The sequence below is a fragment of the Denticeps clupeoides genome, chromosome 19, assembly GCF_900700375.1.
Source record: "Denticeps clupeoides chromosome 19, fDenClu1.1, whole genome shotgun sequence".
Classification (NCBI taxonomy): domain Eukaryota; kingdom Metazoa; phylum Chordata; class Actinopteri; order Clupeiformes; family Denticipitidae; genus Denticeps; species Denticeps clupeoides.
The window spans coordinates 7423400-7448403 of record NC_041725.1 but is presented as its reverse complement, the minus strand read 5'-3'; the positions used below and the strand labels follow the sequence as shown (position 1 = coordinate 7448403).

At 44.0% G+C, this 25004-nt stretch overlaps 4 protein-coding genes across 8 annotated transcripts in view; 3 read left to right on the top strand and 1 right to left on the bottom strand.

Moving 5' to 3' along the window:
* Positions 1-91: 91 nt before the first annotated feature.
* rsf1a (remodeling and spacing factor 1a) lies at positions 92-9219 on the top strand. Of its 2 annotated transcripts, none has more exons than XM_028961829.1 (16): positions 92-270; positions 1143-1234; positions 1354-1446; positions 1876-2081; positions 2173-2318; positions 2414-4176; positions 4270-4503; positions 4689-4793; positions 4893-4972; positions 5092-5146; positions 5230-5327; positions 6080-6147; positions 6227-6416; positions 6694-6956; positions 7033-7215; positions 7533-9219. In XM_028961829.1, the coding sequence occupies exons 1-16, from the start codon at positions 117-119 to the stop codon at positions 8006-8008; spliced, it is 4206 nt and encodes a 1401-aa protein (XP_028817662.1). In that variant the 5' UTR covers positions 92-116; the 3' UTR covers positions 8009-9219. The 2 variants fall into 2 exon arrangements, with proteins under 2 accessions (XP_028817662.1, XP_028817661.1); XM_028961828.1 differs by having other exon boundaries at positions 110-270; positions 1143-1258.
* A 1385-nt stretch (positions 9220-10604) lies between these two features.
* On the top strand, positions 10605-14871 carry clns1a (chloride channel, nucleotide-sensitive, 1A). 2 transcript variants are annotated; one of them, XM_028962143.1, is made up of 7 exons: positions 10605-11001; positions 11960-12096; positions 12246-12368; positions 13209-13319; positions 13515-13688; positions 13997-14063; positions 14612-14871. In XM_028962143.1, coding segments are annotated over exons 1-7 (732 nt in total). In that variant the 5' UTR covers positions 10605-10882; the 3' UTR covers positions 14613-14871. The 2 variants fall into 2 exon arrangements, with proteins under 2 accessions (XP_028817976.1, XP_028817975.1); XM_028962142.1 differs by lacking the exon at positions 14612-14871 and having other exon boundaries at positions 13997-14067.
* Positions 14872-16667: 1796 nt separating this feature from the next.
* Positions 16668-19631, bottom strand: aqp11 (aquaporin 11). Its single transcript, XM_028962201.1, has 3 exons — positions 18889-19631; positions 18270-18386; positions 16668-17742 (listed from the first exon to the last, which is right to left on the bottom strand). Exons 1-3 carry the CDS (start codon positions 19481-19483, stop codon positions 17630-17632), a joined length of 825 nt encoding a protein of 274 aa, XP_028818034.1. The 5' UTR covers positions 19484-19631; the 3' UTR covers positions 16668-17629.
* A 1862-nt stretch (positions 19632-21493) lies between these two features.
* Positions 21494-25004, top strand: part of pak1 (p21 protein (Cdc42/Rac)-activated kinase 1) — a 38731-nt gene continuing 35220 nt past the window's right edge. For 2 of the 3 annotated variants that reach the window (XM_028962702.1, XM_028962697.1), the window contains exon 1: positions 21496-21625. The gene's annotated coding sequence lies outside the window, so the exon portion shown is untranslated. Of the gene's footprint in view, positions 21626-25004 lie in introns of all 3 variants that reach the window. The other variant, XM_028962699.1, reaches the window with a different exon arrangement.

Below are 25004 nucleotides of genomic sequence, written 5' to 3'. Positions count from 1 at the left end.
GCGGCGGGGACGCTCTGAGCCCGCTGGCGAGTGATGCTGTGCTGGCGCACTGAATTGTGGGCAGTTCTCGGTCCTCTCAACTTCTGTTTCATCCTGCCGAGTACCCCACTGGAAAAATGGCTGCTCCGGTGGCAGCGGCGGGCTCCTCTCCTGCCCTCTGGCCGAGCTTCGCGGTCGTCTGCTCGTTCCTGGAGCGCTACGGCGCCGCGCTGGACCTGCCGGAGCTGACGTTCCCCCAGATGGAGCGATACCTGCAGGAGACCGCGACAGGTAACGAACTCGAGTGACAGATCTGCGACGCTGGGGAAAGGGGGGGGCTCTCTCCATCCCCATCACGCCGTGATGTAGCGAGCTAGCCGCGGCCGGGGGACGTTTTCCTCCCACGGTCTGTAAGCGGGCGCCTTTTTAAAACACCCCCTGCGTGGACGGAGGCGGCGAAGAGACGCGGCCGCGGCCACCGCCGCGAATCGGCGTGTTCGCCATTCTGTCAGGTGTAATTTTCCACTGTAGCGTGTTTTTCACCTCAACACTCGTGGATCAAATAAACAGTATTACAGTGTGAGTGAGGCGGGGGATAACATTCATCACCGCTCCCGTCCTACTTCCGTTCACAATATCTCTGTGTTGACGTTTCTCTGCGAACACCGAGCAGGTCGTAACGGTTGTTGGAATATTCTAATATTTGCCGTACAGTTGGGTAATATTTTGACAAATAGAGGTTCGCCTTCGGCAGCGCGCATGCGCAGAGCGGCGCGACAAACTTCCTGTTGGGAGTCCTGCTGACGCGATACGACCCGCACCTCCACGGCGTTACCCCCACGCCCCGAAACCTGCCGCCGAAATGAAACGATGTCGGCTGTGAATGCCGATGGCTGCGTCGAGCGTTTCCTGAATAAAAAGAGCAGACAGATTCGTGATTGAGACTTCGCGGCTGCTTGCTCCTACTTTTGGGTGATGGACTAACTGAGTTATGGGTGCAGATCGCAGCCAGAAGACCGATGCAGTCATTCTGGAAGCTGTCACAGTTGCTGTAATCTCACCCATGCACTGAAGAACCGGCTCACCTGTCAAAAGAGAATACCTACAGATCTAAAGTTGACGTGAAATTAACGCCATAATGTCTTTTATTTTTCCTTGTCCAGTTCCAAAACCTCTCATTGAGCTCCATGTTAAACTTTTAAGGAAGATTGGCAAGTCGGTCTCTGCAGATCGGTGGGAAAAGTACCTAGTTAAGGCAAGAAATGACACATTTCTTACCGTAAATATTGTTCACCATTTTCTTACTGTAAATATAATGACCTCTATGACGTGTGCGCTGTTTGTTCTGACATGTTGTGTCCCTGCTTTGATAAGGCGTGCCAGGATTTTAACAGTACCTGGGCATGGGAACTTGAGAGAAAGGGCTATGCAGAGATGACCGTGGAATTCAAGACTGGTGTCCTGAAGGTAATTGTTTGTGTGAAATTATGCAAGTGTGTTGAACTGCCAAGTTTTTGGCAGTTCAGACCATGAACAACTCTTGACTTAACATTGTATTAAATTTAACATATGCTCCTGCAGTCATTTACATTTACAGCATTTATCAGACGCCCTTATCCAGAGTCCCCCCCCCCGGAGCAACTTAGTTAAGTGGCTTGCTCAGGGACACATTGGTAGTAAGTGGGGTTTGAACCTGGGTCTTCTGGTTCATAGGCGAGTGTGTTACCCCTGGCTACTACCACCCCTCTATCACAGTCAAATCTGTGTTGGCGAGGATGTAGTGAGAGTTGTTTTTGCTTCTATTATAAAAGTAATTCTAGATATTGGGTTTCAAGGTGGCCCCTGTAAAAGGCTGCACTACCTCCTCACATCTCTCTCATCTACTTTAATCTTCAGTACTTATGTGAGAGCCAGTTTGATGACAACATCAAATTTAAGACAACCATCAATGAGGAGGACCCAGATGGGATGCGTCTACAGCCAATTGGGAAAGACAAAGAAGGCCTGCTGTACTGGTTTCAGGTGGACCAAGAGCAGAATGTTCGTATGTATGTGGAGGAGCAGGATGATCTAGATGGTGTGTCCTGGAAGTGTGTTGCCAGGTGAGGCACGGTATAGTGTGTAATTGTAGTCAAAAGCAGTCCATAATCTTTGTCATTAAATGCAAATGCGTATTTCGTGACGCTGTTCTAGAACTCGAAATGACTTGGCTGAAATTCTGGAGCTGCTGAGAGCTCAGATTGACCCGGTACTTAATACCAACAAGGATCAACATAATGGCTCAACCTGTACGAGCCCAAGACCTGAAGAGGATGATAACCACAAGGATGAAGAAAAAGGTTTATTTTAAAAATCAAATGCAGTTTTTTCGATTTCAGCTTAATATCACAAATTCGCTTAGTGATTTGTTGATTTGTCTCATTATTCTTCTTAGCTGGTATCCTGAAGAAAGCAGAGAAACTTAAGAACTTTGAGGAAGAACCTACTGAAAAAGCTAAGTGTTCCACTATCAGTGTAAAACACAGAGGAGTGTCATCTGAGAAGCATGGAAAAGATGGACTGATGGATAAAGCCGGCCGCTGCCAAACCGAAAGTATCGACCTAGAGGTAAAGGTTATAAATAAAGCGGACATGAAGTCAGAGGTGAGCAAGACGGAGGCTACGTCTGAGGAAAAACCCGTTATTGACAACAGGGTCAGTACAATAATGACCTTGGTCAAGGAGGAATCGAAGGACATGGATGTGGCATGGAATGCCGTCTCAGTGGTCATGGCACCAGGGTCAGTTAAACAGGAAGCTCTTACTAAGCCGGAGATAAGAGAAGAGACAAGTGAAAGGAAAGTAGAGGAAGTGGAGAGGGCTTTAAAAAATGACCAACAAGCCAAGATTCCACTGAAAAAGAGAGAGCTAAAACTAAGCGAAGGCTTCGGCAACAACTTGAATGCGAATGGCACCATGAGCACAGGAATAATTGTACGCAATCCCACTGTAATGCCTCCAAACGGACCCTGGCCTTCCGGGGAAAACGTCCCGAACAAGGAGGAAGAAAAGAGAGGGATGCCTCCGGTTGGCTTGGTGACCGCAGGGATGAAAAGAGAGATGAAATGTGATGCAAAGAACAGCGAGATTGCACCTACGAACAACCCAAACCCACATGTTAGGGATCAGTATGTCAATGTTGGCGTGATTATGGGTCCCCTTGAAAGAAAGAGGCCTTTAGCAGAGCAAAATGTTTTTGTCTCTGAGGACAAAAATGGGTTGCCAAGTAATTATATGAAGACTTCCACAGAGAAGTGTTCTGCTCAACACGAGCGGCGTTCTGTCGCGGGGAATGTTCGTCAGTCAGTCCTAGTCAGAAAAGCCGGTGTCTCAGATGACACAGACACCACATGTCCCTTGAGTACTGATGAACAAGTGTCTGGACAACCTAATAGCAAGCGTAATGCACGAGGGGACGTCTCTCATACAGAAGTGACTGAAGAATCTGATGCACTTCAATCCAAAGGCGTGGCCCCACGTAACAGAACCCAAGATGCTGGAGAAAGCCGGCAGATTGAGGCAGATCATTTGGCTGAGGAACAGGATCGCCAAAAGATGGTAAATTCTTGTAGCGACGTGGACAAGATGGCCACGGAGGAGCAGTATAATGTTAAAGAGGAAAAAACAAGCAGCGAGGGTGATGATGGTCCTGCAGAATTGCTGTGCACTGGAACAGAAGAGGAAGAAGACGTGACTGTGAACATGACCGTAACAAAGGGACCGAGTAAACTCGGAAACCGATCTTTTAGGAAAGGCAACCAAGACACAGAGCCAAGATCCAGAGGAGCCGACAAAGAGCTCGAGAAGAAAAGCAGCGGTAATGACCACATGGAACCTGACAGCAGTGATGAGGTTTCTTCAGAGATCCAGAAAGAAGGCATTCGACTAAAGATTAAGATTCCGCTGCACCGGAGAACACCAGAGTTCCAAAGGGAAAGGGAAGAACCAGAGGACTGTTGTGACGGACGCTCTCTGCGGAGATCTGCTAGAATCTGCAGACCTAGTCCAAAACTTGCAGAGATCCAAGATAGGAGACAAGAGAGGAAGCCTACAGCTTTTCGGGAGGATGAGGAGCATGGAGAAGAAGAGAAAAAATCTTCTCAAAGGAAAGATCATTCATGGAAGGTGGACTCTGAGGGATCACATAAATCTTCAAAGGTAACAATAAAACACTTTTTTTTTTTTTTTTTTTTTCCACCTGCATTTTTTCTAATTTGGCTCATAAGCATATGTCTTATTTTCCTGTTCCAGATGAGAAGACGGCATCGGCGACCTCGATGGACCAACAATCGTACCAAGGGCCGTAAAACCAAGGGCATTTGTGAAGTTGAGGAATTGCAGGGTGAAACAAAGGTCAAAGATGCCAATGAGGATTACAGATCTGAGAAGGAAAATGATGAGAGCAGATCAGAATCGCTACAGTCAGATGAAACACCAAATGATGACCCCTGCAGACACTGTGGTCTTCCAAATCACCCAGAACTAGTAAGTCAGTCACTTCAGGTTTTTCGAGAGAATCTTCATGTGTACTTGGCCGTGCAGATGGTGAACTTGTGGTGTACTGATCTTAATAAAAAAATGGCAATAAACGCAAAAGTTGGTAAAATATTCAATATTTTTACAATATATTTATATATTTTTTTGTTTCTCTTTCCTCTTTTTAAATACAGATCCTCCTATGTGACCTTTGTGACAGTGGCTACCACACAGCTTGCCTGAGGCCTCCTCTTATGATTATCCCTGATGGGGAGTGGTTCTGTCCTCCTTGCCAACATGTATGAACCTCCTTTTAATAAATAACCTTTTACGTGTATTGCTGTTGACTTTCATGTCCTCATTTTACTTCTTTGTGTTGCAAAAATGTTCTGCTTTAGAAGCTCTTATGTGAGAAGCTAGAAGAACAGCTGCAGAATCTCGACACAGCTCTGAAGAAGAGGGAACGGGCAGAGAGAAGGTATCTCTCTGACCAAGCTGTTGACCAAATGTTAACTGTGTGGAACATCATGAGTTTTGATGAATTGTTAATTATGAGCATTGGTTTAATTGCATTTTTTTTGTTTCCTTGGTCTGTAGGCGTGAGCGTCTTGTTTATGTTGGGATCAGTGTGGAGAACATCATTCCCACTCCTGTAAGTATTGATGTGAATGTGCATTGCATTGCATCTGCGTTGGGCTTGTTTAAGTTTACTCACAACTTCATACACAACTACAGGATGGAGAGGAATCAAAGTCAGAAAAGAAGAAAGACACTAAAAAGAATAAAAACCTGGAAAGGAGATCAACACGGACTAGGAAGTGCATAAGTTATAGGTGAGTACAACATGCACTGTTGAAATATGAACTGTGAGATGTTTACTCTTCACTTTGACTACAATGCCAGGATCATTTACCATGGTTCAGGTGGCCCAGTCAGTCAGTCAATTAATTAATTAAATAATAATTATGTAATTGCATTGGGTGATTAATTATTTATTAACACTTTTTTTTTTTTTTTTATTACATGGAAAAAATGAATTTATTAATTCCATTTTGTTCTCGTCACCCCAAAGTGTAATAATTTGTTTGGGCAATGTGCTTCCAACACCCAGGAGGATTGGAAAATACTGGATTGTTAAAAATCTAATATGTTCAGAGACTAAATAATAACATGGAGGTTATTCTTTATGCTCTGAACATATTTGATTTTTACAATCTTGTATAATATATTATTGTACTTCATACCCTTCATAAGACATTATAAGCTCACTCATCCCGTTGCACTTTTGCATCGGCAATAAGCTTCTTGTGTAAACAATGTAAAATCTTATAGACTGTGCTCCGATTCTGAGGCCGTATTTAGTGTCAGCAGCTCACTGTCTCTTTAAACAGTGTTCATTTTGTGACCCAACTCACCGTAAGTTATTTTAGTGTGGTGCCATTTTCAGAACGGCAGTGATGCTAATGTGATGGCAGCATGCAAGATGTTCAGTAGTAAAGGGGTAGAAGATACCATAAAGGCAACAGCTAGGCAACAGTTTCTGTTCCTAAGTGTCATTTGGATATGGCTGTTTGTTTCACGTTAGATTTGATGACTTTGATGAAGCCATTGATGAAGCTATAGAAGAAGATGTCAGGGAGACAGAATGTGGAGGTGAGCACCAATTTATGACACGATTCTTTCTTATTTGTTCCGTGGCCAATGTAATGTAGCCTTGTTGCACTGTCTCCAGGCACAGGCCGGGGTAAAGACATGGCAACCATCACGGGCAATCACAAGAAGCAAGAGGGCCCGCAGAACCGCCGACCAGCCAAACCAGCACCAGCTCTTCACAAGAAGAAGCGTCGGCGACTCAATGACCTGGACAGTGACAGCACAGCTGATGAAGAAGAGAGTGAAGATGAGTTTCACCTTAGCAGCAGGTATATGAGTTACAAGTGGTTAAATAGATCATATTATAAGTGAAGTGATTGTCACATGTGATACGCAGCAGCACAGCACACAGTGCACACAGTGAAATTTGTCCTCTGCATTTATCCCATCACCCTGAGTGAGCAGTGAAGAAAGTGAAATGATTGTCACATGTGATACACAGCAGCACAGCGCACGGTGCACACAGTGAAATTTGTCCTCTGCATTTAACCCATCACCCTGAGTCAGCATCTGAAAATGATGCGCGCTGTCTTTTGCCTTACCCAGCACTGAAGAAGAAGATTTTGTGGTGTCAGGAGATGAAGCAGGCAGTGAAGGTGATGGAGGCTCGAATGAGTGCAGTGACTGGGGCAGCAGCACCAGTGGGCCAGAGCAGCCGGGTTCCAGGAGGCCGGGGAGGAGACCGGCCCAGAGACCAGGGGCCAGGAGAAGCCGCGGCAGACCCATGCAGCGACGGAGGGGTTCTTCAGATGAAGAGGACGACGAAGAACCCGAAACGGAAGAGGAGGAAGAAGAAGAGGAGGACATGGGTTTGTTTTAACAGCAAATACATTGCACAGTTTATAACATTTCCCCCCCTCATGCTGTAGCATTACTTGTCTGCAGAATCTGACGGATCCAGTGACGTCGGTGGTGTTGAAGTTGACGCACGGAGGCAGCGCTCACGGCGGAGCCACAAGCTGCCGGTGAACTACTGCGAGACGTCGGAGTCTGAAGGTTCCCAGAGGACCCCCAAAAGGCCGAAGTCCCTCCCCCATCGCCGACGACTGTCCACCTCGAACAGTGAAGGTATGTCCTTAGCGCATTCTCTCTGCCTGGCTGGATATTATTAGCACTGTCATGCTTCTCACTTTAGATGTTTTTATCCCACCCTCCTGATTAATGTATACTCTGCATATTTAGTAATGGCAGTAAAATTTAAAGTTAGACAGGGGTTGGGATCATTTGAAAATTTGATAATTATTCATGGGTTCTTTCTAATCTTACTTACAATGCCTGCAAAAGTTATTCTTTCTGCACGCGAATAACTGTCTTAAAAAATGTGATAATATTGCTTATGTATTATTCTGAATAATTTTAATAATTTAAATTAATTGTCCTATTAGAAGATTCAGAAGAGGAGGAAGTTGAGGTGAAGAAACTAAGGGAAAAGCCAAGGGAGTCTTCAAGGGAGATCTCTAGGAGACTTAATTTGAAGAGGCAGAGGGACTCGACAGAGGAAGACAGTGAAATAAGCTGCTCAGAAGAGTCCGAAGAAGAGCGCCCCATTCGCAAAAGGTTGAATCGCATTGAGACTGACGAGGAGGATGAGGAGGAGGAGGAGGAGGAAGAGCAAGCTGATATGAAAATGAAAAAACAGCCCACCAATGCACAGGGGAAGCGAGCCAGTTCTGGCCCAGTTCTGCTCTCATCAAACAGACATAGCAACCCTTCGGGCCCGGAGCCGTTTGGTTCGAAGCATCGCTTCACCACCGCCAGCAGGCCCAATGGCCTGGCCCCCCAGAGGGCTTCTTCTCAGGAGGAGGACGATGATGACTTCTTTGGGGTCACTGACATTGTGAAATTAGTGTTCAAGAAGTGAACGTGTCTGAAGTTCTCATGTGCTGTCGCTCCATCTCAACTGGCCGTACCACGTTTGTTGACATCAGGTTTTCTGGTTTAACTATACTGGACCAAAACACTCGTTTTATGTGTGTGAGTGCTTTAAAAGTTGGTCTTTTAAAGTGATGTACAAATGCACATGGCCTCTCCTCAGCATAACCCCCGTAAAATGCATGCATGTTCAGTGGCGTTCCTCAGATTTTGTGACACGGCAAGAACTAGCAGCCTCCCTCATATCAAAGCACTTGGTTATTTAGTGCCAGTCCTTCGGCTTCTGTGTTGCAAAAGACCAATGTTGTCCTGTTGCAGGTTCTTTATGCTGTACGTACTCTGCTTGTGTCGTATTGTGTTAAAGCAAGTCATGGTTCTGATTTCTTCTTCTTTTTTTTTGTCCTTGTAAAAATTTTATACTTTATATGAGAGATGTTTGAAGAATTACTGACCTGAAATCAAATCGCTTCTTGTTAACCTCCCAGTGGTGTCGTCATGCTGAAGGAGACGATCCATCATGGAAGTGATTGACTTAATCAGATCAAACTTTTAGTACACCAGAATGGTGTGGGTGAAAGATGCATATTTTAGATAAAGCAACTATAGTCGTCTAAAGCTTGATTTAGTTTGGTAATTTTTTTTATACAAATTTTATTGTAACTAAAAATGGCAGTTCATTAGGCTCATTAACTTTTGTGATTCTGTAGTATTGAAGGCAGTTTTTAGTACACTTTCCAAAAACAACTTTCCGTAATGTGTGCATGAATGACACATGAGTATATCCCGCCATGCGAGACCCACCGTTCTCGCAAATCAAACTTGCATTTCAGATCTAACCCTCAGCAGAAAATACTCACGAGGCGAGAGAGCGCTGAACCAAGACCGGAACGGAATCTGAAAAGCCCTTCACCATCACTGCACTTTTGTTCAAGCACCTTTGGTGTCGTGGAAAAAAGCACAGAAAGCCCCCCCATTACACCCCGGACCCTTATGTCCATGAAATATTACAAAAATACAGTTGCAGGTGGCACATCTGCATGCCTTGCTATGAAGGTAGCCTTTGTCTACTGTTATGTACTAACATGTTTGGGGAATACGACTGAATTTAGTTCATATATAATCCGCTCATGCCACTAATAATGTGCATTCCTTTCAAATGTACAATAATGTGTTCAAACTGTAATTAAACATCAAATTGCCGTCTTGAGTTGTGTGTCTGTGTGTGTGTAATCCTGTATTTTTGTCTGACTTTGCTATATATGCAATCTGACTTGAAAAAAATGATGTTATGGACGAAGACGTTACGTGTAAGTGGGATAATAGTGTGATGCACTGATGCAATTATGACAAACTGCGAGAAAGATGAGAAGAAACATGCCAAGAAGGACGAGCTGGTCCCCTGACATCCAGGTGGCCAGAGGTGACTGCAAGAAGTTCATTGCTGTATGGGAGCTGCCCAGTTCATGGATGTTCATCCAGGAGGAAGTGACATGTGGATCTACAGAGATCTGGGGAATGGGATTTATTAAGAATGGTGCAGGCCTTGTTGTTAGAGTGTTTGGGGGCTATTTTGAGTGGTCATCTGTGAAGTATGATGAAGATTGCTTCTGTTTCGACTGAGACAAGGATCGATGGGTGGCAAAAAAACACCAAAAAGCAAATGAAAATGCACGTTATATGTTTGCTTCAAAAGTTAGTGGTCATGTAGGAATTTCCTTGTTTTTTTCCATGAAGTAAAAAGTAACCCTGCAAAGGAAATTTTTGGCCAAAGCTGGAGCTCAATTTGCGTTAATTGTTTGAAAATATGAAACTTCACTTAACAGCTGACTGATAAAGTCAGAGTGGAGAGCAGAAAAAATGGTGACCATTCTAGCCCAAAGAAACATCATTTTGTGTGCAAAGGTGGGGTTGTACACAAATGGGGTGTCTTTTTATTGTATGTTACATGTGTTAATTATTTAATTAATCAAACCTAGAGCAACAAGTATGCCAATTCCAGCCTCCCAATACAGGTGTCATTGTCCTCTTTATTCCACACTCAATTTTCTCCAGTTCATGGACGATGGCGGAAAGAAGACCTCTCTATTTTAGAGTATGTGGTTGTTATGTGGTTGCACCTCGTATACTCCGAGCCTCCAGTACTGCTCGCCTGGTCCCTCCATCTCTGAAGGTACGAGGAAGACACTCATCTAGACTCTTCTCCGTCTTTGCCCCTCGGTGGTGGAATGAACTTCCCCTCGAGGTCAGAACAGCACAGTCACATTTTCAAACGGCAGCTCAAGACCTATTAGAGAATATTTAGATTAACTTATAACCTTCTTGTTTTCTGACTTTTGTTTCGAAACTACAACAGAGTGAATAAAAAGATTAATAGTTGTGGGTCCTGGTGAACCAGAATCACTTCATCAATGGTAACATGAAAGCACGTTGTACGTCGCTCTGGATAAGGGCGTCTGCCTTTTAATGTAAATGTTAAATTGTATGGCCGTTCTTGACCGTGACGGACACGGCCTCCGACCAGCAGGGGGCGCGAGTGTTTGGCGGAACCCCGCGCTCCTCGCTCTGCCCTCTTGCTTGTCCCTCTCGCTGCTGCTGGCGGCAGAGACGCGGAATGGCAGCGACGCACGACGTGCCTGTCGAGTATTGACGCGTTTGGTGGAACTTGGACGATATTTAGTTACGCTATTCACGCTGGATTTAAGGTTTATTAGTGACGCTGCTAAGCTCACTCATTTGATTCTTTCTGTCTGGGTGAATTAGCGGATAGAATTAGGGCCAGCGCCACATGCGGCGGGGATTCGGGCTGAATTTAGAGCCTCGGCGTCTCTGGTGTCACAAACATTAGTAAATCTGCATAAAAAGAATGGTCCTGCTGAAGAGCGTCCCTCCTCCGAGCGAGGGAGTCCGACTGGAGCAGGCGGAGACCACGGCCGTGCTGGGCGGCAGGACTCTGGGCCGCGGGACGCTCTACGTCGCCGAATCGTGAGCTCACGTCTTTCCGCTGCTTTGAAAACGCGTGTAATATGTTCGCTTCAAAAATAGGTGGTTATTTAGGAATTTCCTATGACAAAGGATTGAATTGGGAGAAAAAACACAAAAATAATAGTGATAGCTGACAAAGGGGTGATTTATGTATCCAAACCCATATCGTCACTAGATTCTGTACAAGTGTGAATTTGTGGCTTGTTTTCAGCTGAACAAAAATGGTTTAAATGTCTTCTAAAAAACAGTAAAGCTTTCAAACATGCATATTTTCCATTTTAATGCCCCGAACATTTGGGTGGTAGTGTTTAAAAATCCTGATATACAGTACAGGCCAAAGGTTTAATGTTTTATTTTCATGACCATTTACATGGTAGATTCTCACTGAGGGCATCAAAACTATGAATGAACACATGTGGAGTTACGTACTTAACAAAAAAAGGTGAAATAACTGAAAACATGTTTTATATTCTTGTTTCTTCCAAATAGCCGCCCTTTGCTCTCATTACTGCTTTACACACTCTTAGCATTCTCTCGATGAGCTTCAAGAGGTGTTTAGCACTTGTTGGTCCCTTTGCCTTCACTCTGCGTCCAGCTCACCCCAAACCATCTCGACTGGGTTCAGGTCCGGTGACTGTGGAGGCCAGGTCTCCACTTTTTGTTAAGTACATAACTCCACACGTGTTCATTCATAGTTTTGATGCCTTCAGTGAGAATCTACCAATGTAAATGGTCATGAAAATAAACACATTGAATGAGAAGATGTCCTATCTTTTATGAGCATTTTGTGAAAAGTTTTCCTTCTGAAGCCCAGTTCTGGTTCTAGGTTCTCTCAGATATGAATTGATTATGATTGGCTACAACTTACCTCATTATTCCCATGGATCTGTGGTACAGATGCGGATGTTGCTGTTATGACGTTAATATTGCCGTTGATTTCAGTATCCCTGCTTTCCAGGCGTTTGTCTTGGTTTGACGGATCTGGGTTGGGATTTGATCTGGAATACCAAACCATCAGCCTGCATGCCATCTCTAAAGACCTGAGCGCTTACCCACAGGAGCACTTGTACGTGATGGTCAACGGCAACCTGAATGGTGAGACACAGGACAATTCATGGCCTGTATTTGATGGCCTTCTACTTTCAGGATTTTAATTTGATTTGGCAGGTCCGGTCCCTTTTTCATTTCAATCCGGCATTTTCATCTGGTTTTGTCCAAAATGTTTGTAATCTTTTCTATCGCAGAAGAAAAGGATGAAGAGATGCATGACAGAGCCAGTGGAGAGGATGACGAAGATGATGAAGAGGACAGTGACGGGGAGGGGGCTATTACGGAGATTCGCTTTGTGCCCAGTGATAAGGCTGCATGTGAGTTTTGAATATCAACACTGTAGACAGGAAGCAAGCCCCACCAGCTACTAGTAAGTAAATGGGGAGGGTTACGTCATCCAGTCTAAAACCTTTAACCAAATCAATTATGCTGACACAGTGGTATTTATACGTGGGTTCAACAGTCCAGAACAAGAGGAAGTGTGAAAGAGGTGAAGAATAGAGTGCAGACAGGGTAGAGAAGAGTGGAAGGGGTGATTTGTGGGAGGGTTTACAAGACCATAGTGAGACCAGCAATGTTATATGGGTTGGAGACGACGATGGCTGGGCCAGAGGTGCTGAGATTTATGTTTGGTGTGACGAGGATAGACAGGAATAGGAATAAATGCATTAAAGGAACAGTAAGGGTTGGATGTTTTGGAGACTGCGTTGGTTTGGAAACAGAGGAGAGATGCTGAGTAGGAAGGAGAAGGAAGCTGAGGATGCAGCCACCAGGCAAGAGGAAAAGAGGAAGTGATGAGAGGACATGTAGATGGTTGGAGTGAGATAGAGAGATGCAGGGGGAAATGGGGACGACTGATCCACTGTGGCGCCCGCTAACGGGAGCAGTCAAAAGTTGAACATAGAAAGAAGAACTGAAAAGTAATTTTAACTATTGGAATGGGAATCCATCTGAAATTATCCTAAAATGTGATGTTTTCACTTGAACTATTAAAATAAGCAAAATATTTGAATGGAACTTGTAATACATCTTGTCCAGCTTTCATTTGAATCCGTTGTAAAAGTTGCTTTTTGGCCGATTCTTCTCCATGAATAAACTTGTGAAAATCTGTGCCATGTCTGACCTATAACGCCAACTACGTTCTGCATTTTCTATAGTGGAGTGCATGTTCTCAGCTATGTGTGAATGTCAAGCCCTTCACCCCGACCCTGAGGACAGTGACTCTGACAATGATTTTGAAGGGGAGGAGTATGACTTGGAGGAAGCTGGTGAGTGAAGAACGTTTATATGTTTATTCGTGAAACTTCCTTTTAGCGCTGCCTTCTGCTCTGTGTATTTAAAGGCCATTTTACATTTAAAACAGGGTGCGTTTTAATGTACTCTCCAGCAGTGGGATTTCTTACTCCCAGCTTCTCTTGAGTATCTGAGCTACGAATGTTTCCTGACTCAGTCCTTCTTCTCAGAGCAAGCCCAGCCGGAAGTGACCACGTTCTGTACGTATGAAGAGGGACTGTCACAGTTGACCGCCGAAGGCCAGGCCACCCTCGAGAGGCTGGAGGGGATGCTGGCCCAGTCGGTCGCCCAGCAGTTCCACATGGCCGGGGTTCGGACTGAAGAGGCTTCTGCAGATTTCGAAGGTAAAGAAGCAGCTGAGGTGCTGGTGTGCTTTGGTTGCTGCAGGTAAATGCATGTGGATAGATGTTGTCAGGTTTGTTGCACATACTTGGCTGGCTGAGTCACCACAGACGATCCATCAGGATATTAGTGCCAGTTATATGTTTGCAGATAAACACACACACAATCTTTTAAATTATTTATCATTCTAGTTCATCTAGTGTAGTATTGTTTATGCTTGAATATAATTTATTCTTATTTGGCTTATGGCTGTGGGATGATTTCTTGATTTCGTGAGGATCTGTATTATATTTTCATTTCATTTCTCCAGATGGTATGGACGTAGACACCGGTTCAGCGGTTGCTGGCCAGTTTGAGGATGCTGATGTAGATCACTGGTAAGCAGTTTGTATATTTTCTTCTTTAAGATGGGTATTCAAATCATAATTTTCATTGCTCACAAAACCATATATGTAATATGGTCACACAATTCTGGCATTTGTGTAAATTAAATAATGTTTACTTTTCTGTTAATCAGTATGATTAATTTTATAATAATCATACTATAATAATAAAAAGCTAGAATTAATTAAACAGGACCAAAAGTGAAAAGGATTAAAAGGTCCTGACCCGATTAAGTTTTCACTTTTGGTCCTGTTTAATTAATTCTAGCTTTTTTGTAATTGACATTTTACATGGTGGTGTCATTGTATAATGCAGTTTTCATCCACACTAAGGAACCAGTGTACTTGTGCTTGTGAGGTACTTCTGGTGATAATTTGTGGTATCTGATAGCATGCTTTTTAAATGTATGTTCTATAAATTATGATTTGTTGTAGAACATGTAGATAAAGTGCACATGTACTGTTTGTGAAGCATGACACTTAGCATTAGAGGGGGAAAGTGAATTGCGCTGAATAACTTGTACACTTGCTTGTATTTATAGATTCCAACGGCTAATGGATGCACTTGTGGGTTTAAAGGAACTGGAGACCCCGCCCACCTCTTAAAGCTCTTATGCCCTCCACCCTTCATGTGTGAGCTTTCTTCCCCATCGCAGAGCTTTGTACAGCCTGATCTCGGCACTGCCACTGTTTTGGTGTTGACCACATTTGTCCTCTGTGTTTTTGTATTTTGCCCAACGGTCAAGTGTCCTACGTTTTCCATTGGACAATTAAATAAATACATAGTTTTGTACAAAGCAAATATGTGTACTTTTTTTTTTTTTTACAAAAATTTTTTGTGTGTGTGTGCGCGCGCGAGTATATTCCCACACACACAAATATGTGTCCTGTCGGTAAAACTGACTGTTCAAACAGGCTAGTTGATGCTAAATGCCATTTTATTCTATAACAAGGATGAGGTCCTTGTAATTAATGCATTGATACTGTGGTGGCCTAGTGGACTTGTAACTGGAAGGTTGCCCCGTTATATGCTGCCGTGTGCCTTTGGATGACTCATTAGAGCACACCGTGGGCATCATGAGATCCTGACTACTAAAGAGTGTTTTTTTCCTTTTGTTGTTCAGCCACAACAATTGGAAATGGACAAGGATTCGGACAAGCTGGTTTCAGTTGTGAAATGCTCCAGTGTGTTCACACTCTACTCCAGCTAATGTGAATCAGGAGTTCTCAACCCTGTTCCAGGAGACCTGCAAATCTTCTGGTCATTGGTGTTTGTCACATGAACTTTACACAAGTGCGATCTAGGAACACGGCTGAAGAACTTTGATGTGGCAATATCACCTCACCTAGGATCCCCCTGTCCTTGTCCCTTTACTGCATTTGGAAATAGGTCGTGTGCAGGAAGGCTCAATGGAGATAAATTCAAATTTGAAGTTGAGCCAAAAAAAGCTGTTTGTTTAGGAACTCTGCATGAGAAAACTTCTGTTAAACATACAAATAATGAATCTAGTTGCATTGTACTGTTTGGATTGGAAATCATTTCATCATGTGTAGGATTTAAAAAAAAAAAAAAAAAAAAACAATCCCACATAGTTGAGATAATGGACTGCAACGTCATACTGAACATAGACTTGGTGTAAATGTATTCATTACATTTCCATCCTGAGCTGAATACTCGTTAAATGATGAGTTGTCAGGTCCTGGCAGGGAAAGCAGATCGTGCCGCGGCTGCTTAATCGTGCCAAGACCAGCAGTGTGTCTGTTACACGAACAGCGTGGGCAGAGGGCGAGTTATTTTTGTCCCTCAAAGGATTACTTGTAATTTCAGTTCAGCGCCTGCTAAAATAAATACGCCCTTTCTCTCTCTGGCCGTGCAGATTCCAGAGTGAAGAAAACAGAGTATATTATTATAATGCTAAATTATTTCAGAAATTCATCCACATCAGGTTTTACTCAATTTTTAAAGGGCTTTTATGCGATTTCAGATTTTAAAAACAAACACAACACTTCAGCCAATACATTTTTTTTATGTCTTTAAGATCATTTTGCACAAAGGCATTAAAATCAAGCAAATGGTAACCTAAAATTTTATGTACAGTACAGGCCAAAAGTTTGGACACTGGCCTCCAAAGACCTGTCCTCCACAGTCACCGGACCTGAACCCAATCCAGATGGTTTGGGGTGAGTTGGACCGCAGAGTGAAGGTAAAGGGGACAACAAGTGCTAAACACCTCTGGGAACTCCTTCAAGACTGTTGGAAAACCATTTCAGGTGACGACCTCTTGAAGCTCATCGAGAGAATGCCAAGAGTGTACAAAGCAGTAATCAGAGCAAAGGGCGGCTATTTTGAAGAAACTAGAATATCAAACATGTTTTCAGTTATTTCACCTTTTTTGTTAAGTACATAACTCCACATGTGTTCATTCATAGTTTTGATGCCCTCAGTGAGAATCTACCAACGTAAATGGTCATCAAAATAAAGAAAACACATTGAATGAGAAGGTGTGTCCAAACGCTTGGCCTGTACTGTATATATCCATACACACAGTAGCATTTTGGGATATTCTATATGAAAAAATAGAATTAAGAAACTTAATGCACTTCAGGACTAAGTATTTATTTCAATGTCAATAAGCATGGTCCAGTGTAACCAGTATAGAATGTTAACAGTTAGCTCAAAATCACTTAAACATTGTGCATATGTACTCTGTGCTTGGGTCCTGGCCTCTGTTTAATATTCACAGTCTCAAAAAAAAAAAAAAAAAAAAAACCTTTGGATTGCCTTCTGACCCAGATGTGCCACGCTTTATCACAGGTTTGTTCCTGGTCAGCTTTTCCTGAGACTTGATCCAAAGGCACACATTTAATACTGTGCTTTAATGCAATCACTTTGATTTATTTTAACAATTATCTATTATAGGTTCATACAATAATGTGCAGTTCTATGTGTTTTTAAAGGAGAAATGGTCCATGCACATTTACAAACAACATTAGCAATTAAAAGAGCAACTTGCAAATAAAATAATTATAATTATTGCAACAAAGTATGAACAGTTCATTTCTGTCGGAATTTAAAACGGACATATGACTCCAGTTTTCACATTCAACTGCTGGCAATGTGTCAGCAAAAGAGCTTCATGAATACATTCAATAACACATTAATCTCTTGGTACCTTAACAGTGACAAATGTGGTATTTTAAGACATTTTAATACTATAAGACTATTAAAGCAGCCCCCATTTAAAAAAAGGAATTCACTGGTTAGATCCACATAGTAAAAAGTGGGGGAAAAATATAACGGAAGAGGTCTGGTCCTGGGGACCCTCTGTCCAGTACAGTTTCAGGTTCTCACTTCCCAAACAAATCAGGTCCAGCTCATCAGATCATCTTCTAATCCATCCTGGGCTGAATTAAAACCTGAGACCCTGCCGGACAGCAGATCCCAGGACTGGAGCTGCACGATGCTGCCTTCTGTAATTGCATTGCTGCAACCTACATCTTGAAGATTTTGGTCCCTGTTGGAAGGTCATTAGACTTTGTGAGACTTGCCCAGCTCGATCTCACTTCATCTTCTTTTTCTGCACAGCATTGAAGTTCAGGTCCTTTCGGAATGTGCTTTTTCCTGACAGCGAGGGGAGGACTTTGTCAAAGAGCACAACTGAGCCCATCATCCCTATGAAGAAAATAGGGATGGGGGAAAGTTGCACAAATAAAACATAATATTCACTGTCAGACTTATAAATGATTTGCTGTGATCATTTTGGCATTGCAATGAATCATGGGTACCATTCTCAAACTCATACATTATTTCAGAAATTTCATTTCTGAAAACGACTGAACTTAAGTGTCATAGTTGAAATGGTTTCAACTTTTTAAGGGACACTGGCCATGGCAAGGTATGCCCCTTGAAAGACAACTTGTCTGGGACCTTTAGCCTACACTGAAATTTCACAGTTCTCCAGTCCACCCAGATGAGATCTGAAATACAAACCTTGGAACTGACAGGCCGGACAGATACTACTTTAATGCTCATGATTAAATTATATTTGCATTGTAAATTGATGTGCACACAAATAGTACGGTAACTGCACTTAGATGTTTGCCCTGCTGTCTGATAACACAGGGGACTTTCAGTGGAGAGACACAACGTGACAGCGGTGAGGCAACTTCCAAATGGACATTGGAATAAACCGGTCTCACCTAACACGGGGCCCAGCCAGTACACGACTACATACTCGGCAAAGGTGTTGCCGCTGCACGGGAACTGGGTGGAAAACGCCAGTGCTGGATTGAAGACGGCACCAGTGACACTCCCACCTGTAACGTCAACGCTGCGGTTAGTTCATACTGCAAACACCTAATGTGGCAGAACACAGAGTCACACCCAACGCTGTCACCCTTCACCCACACAGCAACAATCAGAAGTGACCTGCGTGGAACTGGCCTAGTGTGTAACACACTCACCTATAAACTAGGTGCCACTTACTACCTACTTACTAGGGGCAGTTAAGGAAGCGGCCCCTTAATCAGAAGGTTGCCGGTTTGAATCCCAAGCCTCCATATGCTGTGCTGTGTATCACAATCACTTCACTTTACCACTGTGTCCCTGAGCAGGACACTTATCCCTGAGTGTCTCCAGGGGGACTGTCCCTGTCACCACTGATTGTAAGGCGCTCTGGATGAGGGCGTCTGGTAAAAGTCGTAAAAAGGTTTGCAAAAACCATACACACAGCCCACAACTCTTAAGATGACACACGAATCGAACAAGATCAATGAATCAATGCATCTGCATTGATTAGAACAGCATGAGAGGTCTGACCTGCATAGACCAGCAGCGTGATGACCGCGGCGACGGCGTGGATCCGGTACTTCTCCTGCAGCGCCTGGGCGCGCGCCGCGGCGGCGTGCACGGTGAACGCGCAGCCCAGCTCCACGGCGGCGGCGCGCAGCAGGGCGGCGCGGACGGGGCTGGCGCACCGGAAGCCCTGCGCCTTGTGCCGGAGGTGCAGGTCGGACGCCGCCGCCGCCCACACGCACGGGAGCGCGGCGCGCGCGGCCGCGGCGGCGGCGAGCTGGCAGCAGATCCGCGCCAGCGCGCGCCCGCCGGTGAGCGAGCCCCGGTAGGCGCGCTCCAGGGCGCCGGACGGGTTGCCGACGGCCCCGTGGAAGGTCAGGGCGTGGACCACCGTGATGAGGTAGGTGAGGGTCAGGCCGACCCGCGGCCCGACGTGGCCCACGTCGCCCAGCAGCTTCAGCTCGTGCGTGCAGGCGCACAGCTGGAAGGTCGAGATGGTTTCCACCGCGTACGCGCAATAATCCGATCTGGCCAGGAGTCTCGTGGCCGCCCTCCGGCTCGCCTCGCACAAAAGGACGATTCCCGCCAGCAGCGACAGCGACACGACCAGGTCTTCCATCCCGGAGGCAACGTTCCCCTCCCTCAGGTCCTCATCTGATTCGAGGGTAACGTGTCTGACCGGCTCAGCCGCAGCGAGCCGCTCTCCGTGGGGGATCCCATGTGACGCGGAAGTCCACAGGCGGAGATTGTCCCACCGCGTGAAAGAACGATTCTTTCCGAACGACTCCTTTGAACGACTCTTTAAAAAAGAACAGATCTTCTTTAGTACGCTTATAAGTGACTAATTTCGAATGGTTTTTGAATATACAGTACAGGCCAAAAGTTTGGACACACCTTCTCATTCAGTGAGAACCTCATTCAGGTTTTCTTTATTTTCATGACCATTTACATGGGTAGATTCTCACTGAAGGCATCAAAACTATGAATGAACACATGTGGAGTTTTGTACTTAACAAAAAAAGGTGAAATAACTGAAAAAAAAATTCTATTCTAATTTCTTTGCTCTGATTACTGCTTTGCACTCTTGGTATTCTCTCGATGAGCTTCAAGAGGTCGTCACCTGAAATGGGTCTCCAACAGTCTTGAAGGAGTTCCCAGAGGTGTTTAGCACTTGTTGGCTCCTTTGCCTTCACTCTGTGGTCCAGCTCACCCCAAACCATCTCGATTGGGTTCAGGTCCGGTGACTGTGGAGGCCAGATCTCCACTTTGTGAGTTCATTCATAGTTTTGATGCTTTCAGTGAGAATCTACAAATGTAAATGGTCATGAAAATAAATAAAACACATTAAATGAGAAGGTGTGTCCAAACTTTTGGCCTGTACTGTATGTCATTATTGAATGTATGTTATAAATAAATATTTTGCAATACTTGAACGACTTTTAATATTTCCTTTATGTATCTTGCTGCATGCTGATCACCCAATGCAATCCTCATAAAACGTCTTCTGAAACTAAATTGACATTCAGGAAGGTACTACAGCTATATAACCGTAACTGTACTTGTTTCCTTTTATTATTGTTGTAATAACCATTTAGTGTTTTGTACATTTTTAAAAGTGCACCTTTCAGTTGTGTCTGATTTAAATCAATAAAATTTCGTTTAATGGCTTCAGGCGAGGAGCCCTTCATAAAATCTGTAAAATTCACCAGCTGAAGACTGAGGCTGATGTTGCATTGGACTCTTATTACCAGCAAAAACAAAGAACTCACAAAGAACTCCCTCTGCCTGCCTCTCTCCATCTCTGTGGCTTTATTCCTGCAATGACAGCAAATTCATATGAACTCGGTTCTTTTTACTTCGGCTCTTGTTACACAAGCATTCATACAATTACAGGCTGCAGTTTGGAGCTGAAACCTGTCAAATCGAGTTCGGTCACGGGCTTTAAATCCCTTCAATTGCTGAAAACGTAATTGTAAACTCGTTGTTCTTACCTTAGTCAGTGATCTTGAATTGATCAGAATAGTTTATTGGTAGGTTTCTGTCAGAGAAAAAAACAAATTTTCATTACATGATAAAATGTCTAACTATATATATATATATATATATAAATGTATTATTATTATTATTATGCAGTTAAGCAAATGGATTATGCAAATGAGAAATTTACAACCATTCGAATCGGTCGGTACGTCCTATTGTCCGCCAGAGGTCGCCATTGTCGTTTTCAGGTGGCAGCATGATGGCAGGTTTGTGTCGGGCTGGATAGATTGAAAACTAGTTTGAATGGATAAAATTGCACAGATTACGCGTACAGTTAATACATTGATTAAATCTGAAGAAGTGAATTGTACTGATGTGTAAATGATCGCGACATTGTCATATTTCAACGTTTTTTGCTCGGACTAAGTGTAATTTGTACGACTGCTGTGTAAGTGACACCGACCACATAACGTCACCGCGGAATCCGCTACCTATTCAGAAAAAAATGAAGCGGTGACTCGAAGCCCCGCCCCCCGGCGCGACGGACGGACGCTTGGACCAATTACGGGCGTGTCAGACTCGGAAGTGGCCAATGGTACGCGGGCAGGGCGGGCGTTGATCAGCAGCACGGTGGGGTGAGGCTCACAATAGCTGGGCAAGACGGGCAAGTCAGCGGCAGAAGAATAGAGCTGCAGACAGCGCCAGCGGGACGGATGAGCGCATGCGGGAGCGGGGAAAGGGAATCTCAGCCGGGAATTTTTCTGCAGCGACAAGGTAAAAGGTGAGCGAATTAATAATATTAATTAAAAATAAATATAAAAAAAAAATTTCTGTCAGAAAGACCTCACTGCCTTGCCCCTTAAATGTTAACGAAGTAGAGCCAGCACGTCCATGCGGTAAGAAGAGCCGAGTCAGACCTGTCTAGCCCCTGGATATCACTGCTTAGCCCGGGTTTAAAATTAGAGCGCGTATTATTAATGCAGTTCCCCCCCACATCATAATGAAAATGTATATTCTTTCATCGACGTGTTGAATGAACGCGTGTCAGGGTGGCCCGCCGGACCTGGAACGCGGTTCGGGCTTTTTTCCCGGCTTCCCTTCCCGGGCTGGGAAGTGTTCATTCAGCCGTGGACGTCTCAGTCTTAGCTGATTATATTTTGACCCCCCGCAATTGTTATTTATTATTATTTTTTATTACATTTCTTCATGAGATACCCAATTAATTGAATTATTATCTGTGTTTTATTCTTCTTATATGGTATGTTTGTGTGTATATGATAATAAACACGTCATGCATGTATGAAATACACACACACACACACACACACATATATTAAAGTTAACTCAAAAAAATTAAAAACCATAAAAATAATACAGTTGTGTATTTTAACAATATTTTGAATATTTTTTGTCGGCCCTGAGAACCGTCTGCTTGTTCCTAGATATATTTTCTTTGGCTCTCTGTTTTTTTTTATCAAATTACCCTCCAAAATGTATCATCAGAGACCTGGGGTCATGCGGCCGGCGTTTGTACCGTACTGCTGTCCGCTGGTGTGCTTGTGGACTTTTGTCGTTCTGTGGTGGCGTGGAAGATAAACTGCGATTTTCGGGGCACGCCGCCGCGGTCACCGGATTGCACCGGTGCTGGAGGGCCTGCTGCTATCCTCTTACGCTGCGGTATTTAATGGTAAATTAGTCAAGCTTGGCATAGGGCTGGACACTGAAATGGTTTCAAGTATATCTGTGGAGCAAGACTTCTTTCATGCCGTGCATTGCGCCCTTATAATACAACCCCGTGTGTGAATATGATTACCTTAATTATTGTTACCGAGTAAGCGACTGGTTCCTCGATCCATTACGACAGCAAAAGATTAATGATTTTAATGGAGTCAACTGTGAACATTTCACATGGTGGTAAATAATCATACAGTCTTGCTAAGGGCATTTGTTTTTAAAAGTCATCATTTGACCAAGAGGACATTTACTTATTTTCTGGTTTTCCCATGTCTCGTCAGACTTCCTGTTCATCTACCAGGGCAGTAAAGTTGGCAAACAGTGACCTTTGATCTCTAAGCACCATTCAGTTTATTTCCAGAATAGAAATTATAATCTGTAATGGATTAGCCGGCCAGTAATGTCTGAGGAACTTGCTTTTCCCCAATTTTCTATTGAATTTTTGTAATGTGAGCATCCAGGGGAGTGTATTTTATACTGATTTAGAAAGCATATGCGCTTATCATATATTATGTAGTCCAGTAGTCACTTCAATGTTGACATGGTGGCATCACCTTCCAAAGTGACAAAACGCTGCCCAGGGGGCTCAGGCGGGTCAGGGATTGGAAGTGAGAAGCCCAAAGGGCCATAATTCCACCATATGGTCATAACAGCAGCACAAGCGGCAGAGCAGCTGACCGATCCAACCAACCCACTCATACACACACACACCCACTCATACACATACACACACATGCACACATGCACACATGCACACATGCACACATGCTCACTCACACACACACACTCACTCACACACATACACACACTCCCTGAACTACTCATACACACACACACACACACACTCACACTCACGCACACACACACACCCACTCATACACACCCACCCACTCATACACACCCACTCACTCATACACACTCACTCACACACATACACACACTCCCTGACCCACTCATACACACACACACACACACACACACACACAAACACTCACTAACTCACACACACCCACTCGCGCACACACACACACACCCACTCATACACACCCACTCACTCACTCACTCACTCACTCACACACATACACACACTCCCTGACCCACTCATACACACACACACACACAAACACTCACTAACTCACACACACCCACTCGCGCACACACACACACACTCATACACACCCACTCACTCATACACACTCACTCACTCACTCACTCACACACATACACACACTCCCTGACCCACTCATACACACACACACACACACACACACACACACACACACTCACTAACTCACGCACACCCTCCAGATGTGTTCTTGGCCCAGAGAGCAGGATGGGCTTTCAGCAACTGGGGTGTTTTTTGAATTTGAATCAAGGTAAAAATGAGATATGAAGTGTGTAAAGCGATCCACCTTTATCCAGATCCAAAACGCTGCTCTGTAGAGAGTGTAATGGGTGGGTGTGTGAGGAGGTCATGCAAGTTCAAAATATTTACTGACAACTTGGGTAATTCTGGTTCTGTTTCATATCTGTGGGTAATTACATTTTTTTCCCCTGCTGAATCTGTGCATTTGTGTCGTACTGTATCTAACCCAGAAGGGGATGTTAATACATTTGTACTTTTTCTGAACTGTAATTACTATATATTAACAGAATTTGCTGTTTGTATTTTGCTAACTTATATAGTAGAGTTATAGACAAAAACATTTCAATGGGTTCTGTTAATGTATTTTTTATATATAAGGGTAAGAACTGTGCAAATTTAGAATTATGCATTCATTCACAAACCTTTCTGTGCTCTACACTGCTTTGGCTCACCTTGCACAAATACACTGCACATTGTTCAGCAGTGAAAGCTTCTAACGATGCCTGCAGAGTACACGGCCTGAGTGCGGGTGGCGGGGTGTGGACTACAAAGCTTTCTCCATGGCTGCAGGCACCACACAGGAAACGGTTCCTCTTCTCATTTGTCTTGTCTCCGTAATCAGCCTCTCGAGCTGAACTGTGCATTTCTGTTTTTTCCCCACCGTATGTATTTTGTCCCATGTTCTTTTCCTCGTGACTGGATGACCAGACCAAAAGATGATAAATGATGTCCAAGCATTTTTTAAAGAACTATATTGGTAAAAAGGTTTAATGCATGTCCTGCCTAGTTCATTTGTGTTTGTTCCAGTGTGATGTAACGGTGTATTATTCAGTTGGATGAATATTTATGTTGCTCAGTTCCTCCTCACCTCTCTCGGTCTGCCTTACGCAACACGTGTCACTCCACATCATCGCCTCTGACTCTGCACCATCTCTATACATCTTCGGAAGCGATGCGCCGAAGCAAGTCTTCCTCTCGTTGGTCTTCCTCCAGTTCCTGCATTGCTGTCCCCTCACCAAGTGGAGCAGGCTCTGTCATCATTGTTAACGTGTCCAGCCAA

What these genes read in the sequence shown, in the direction of transcription:
- rsf1a (XM_028961828.1), top strand. Translation starts at nt 117, where the DNA reads ATGGCTGCTCCGGTGGCAGCGGCGGGCTCCTCTCCTGCCCTCTGGCCG. An exon ending in TCTGTCCTCCTTGCCAACAT is followed by an intron (nt 4,794 to 4,892) that starts GTATGAACCTCC and finishes GTTCTGCTTTAG; the next exon opens with AAGCTCTTATGTGAGAAGCT. An exon ending in CAGGGAGACAGAATGTGGAG is followed by an intron (nt 6,148 to 6,226) that starts GTGAGCACCAAT and finishes CACTGTCTCCAG; the next exon opens with GCACAGGCCGGGGTAAAGAC.
- clns1a (XM_028962142.1), top strand. Translation starts at nt 10,883, where the DNA reads ATGGTCCTGCTGAAGAGCGTCCCTCCTCCGAGCGAGGGAGTCCGACTG. An exon ending in GCCCAGTGATAAGGCTGCAT is followed by an intron (nt 12,369 to 13,208) that starts GTGAGTTTTGAA and finishes CATTTTCTATAG; the next exon opens with TGGAGTGCATGTTCTCAGCT. An exon ending in GGCTTCTGCAGATTTCGAAG is followed by an intron (nt 13,689 to 13,996) that starts GTAAAGAAGCAG and finishes TCATTTCTCCAG; the next exon opens with ATGGTATGGACGTAGACACC.
- aqp11 (XM_028962201.1), bottom strand. Translation starts at nt 19,483, where the DNA reads ATGGAAGACCTGGTCGTGTCGCTGTCGCTGCTGGCGGGAATCGTCCTT. An exon ending in CACGCTGCTGGTCTATGCAG is followed by an intron (nt 18,387 to 18,888) that starts GTCAGACCTCTC and finishes TTGACGTTACAG; the next exon opens with GTGGGAGTGTCACTGGTGCC. An exon ending in CTGGCTGGGCCCCGTGTTAG is followed by an intron (nt 17,743 to 18,269) that starts GTGAGACCGGTT and finishes TTTTCTTCATAG; the next exon opens with GGATGATGGGCTCAGTTGTG.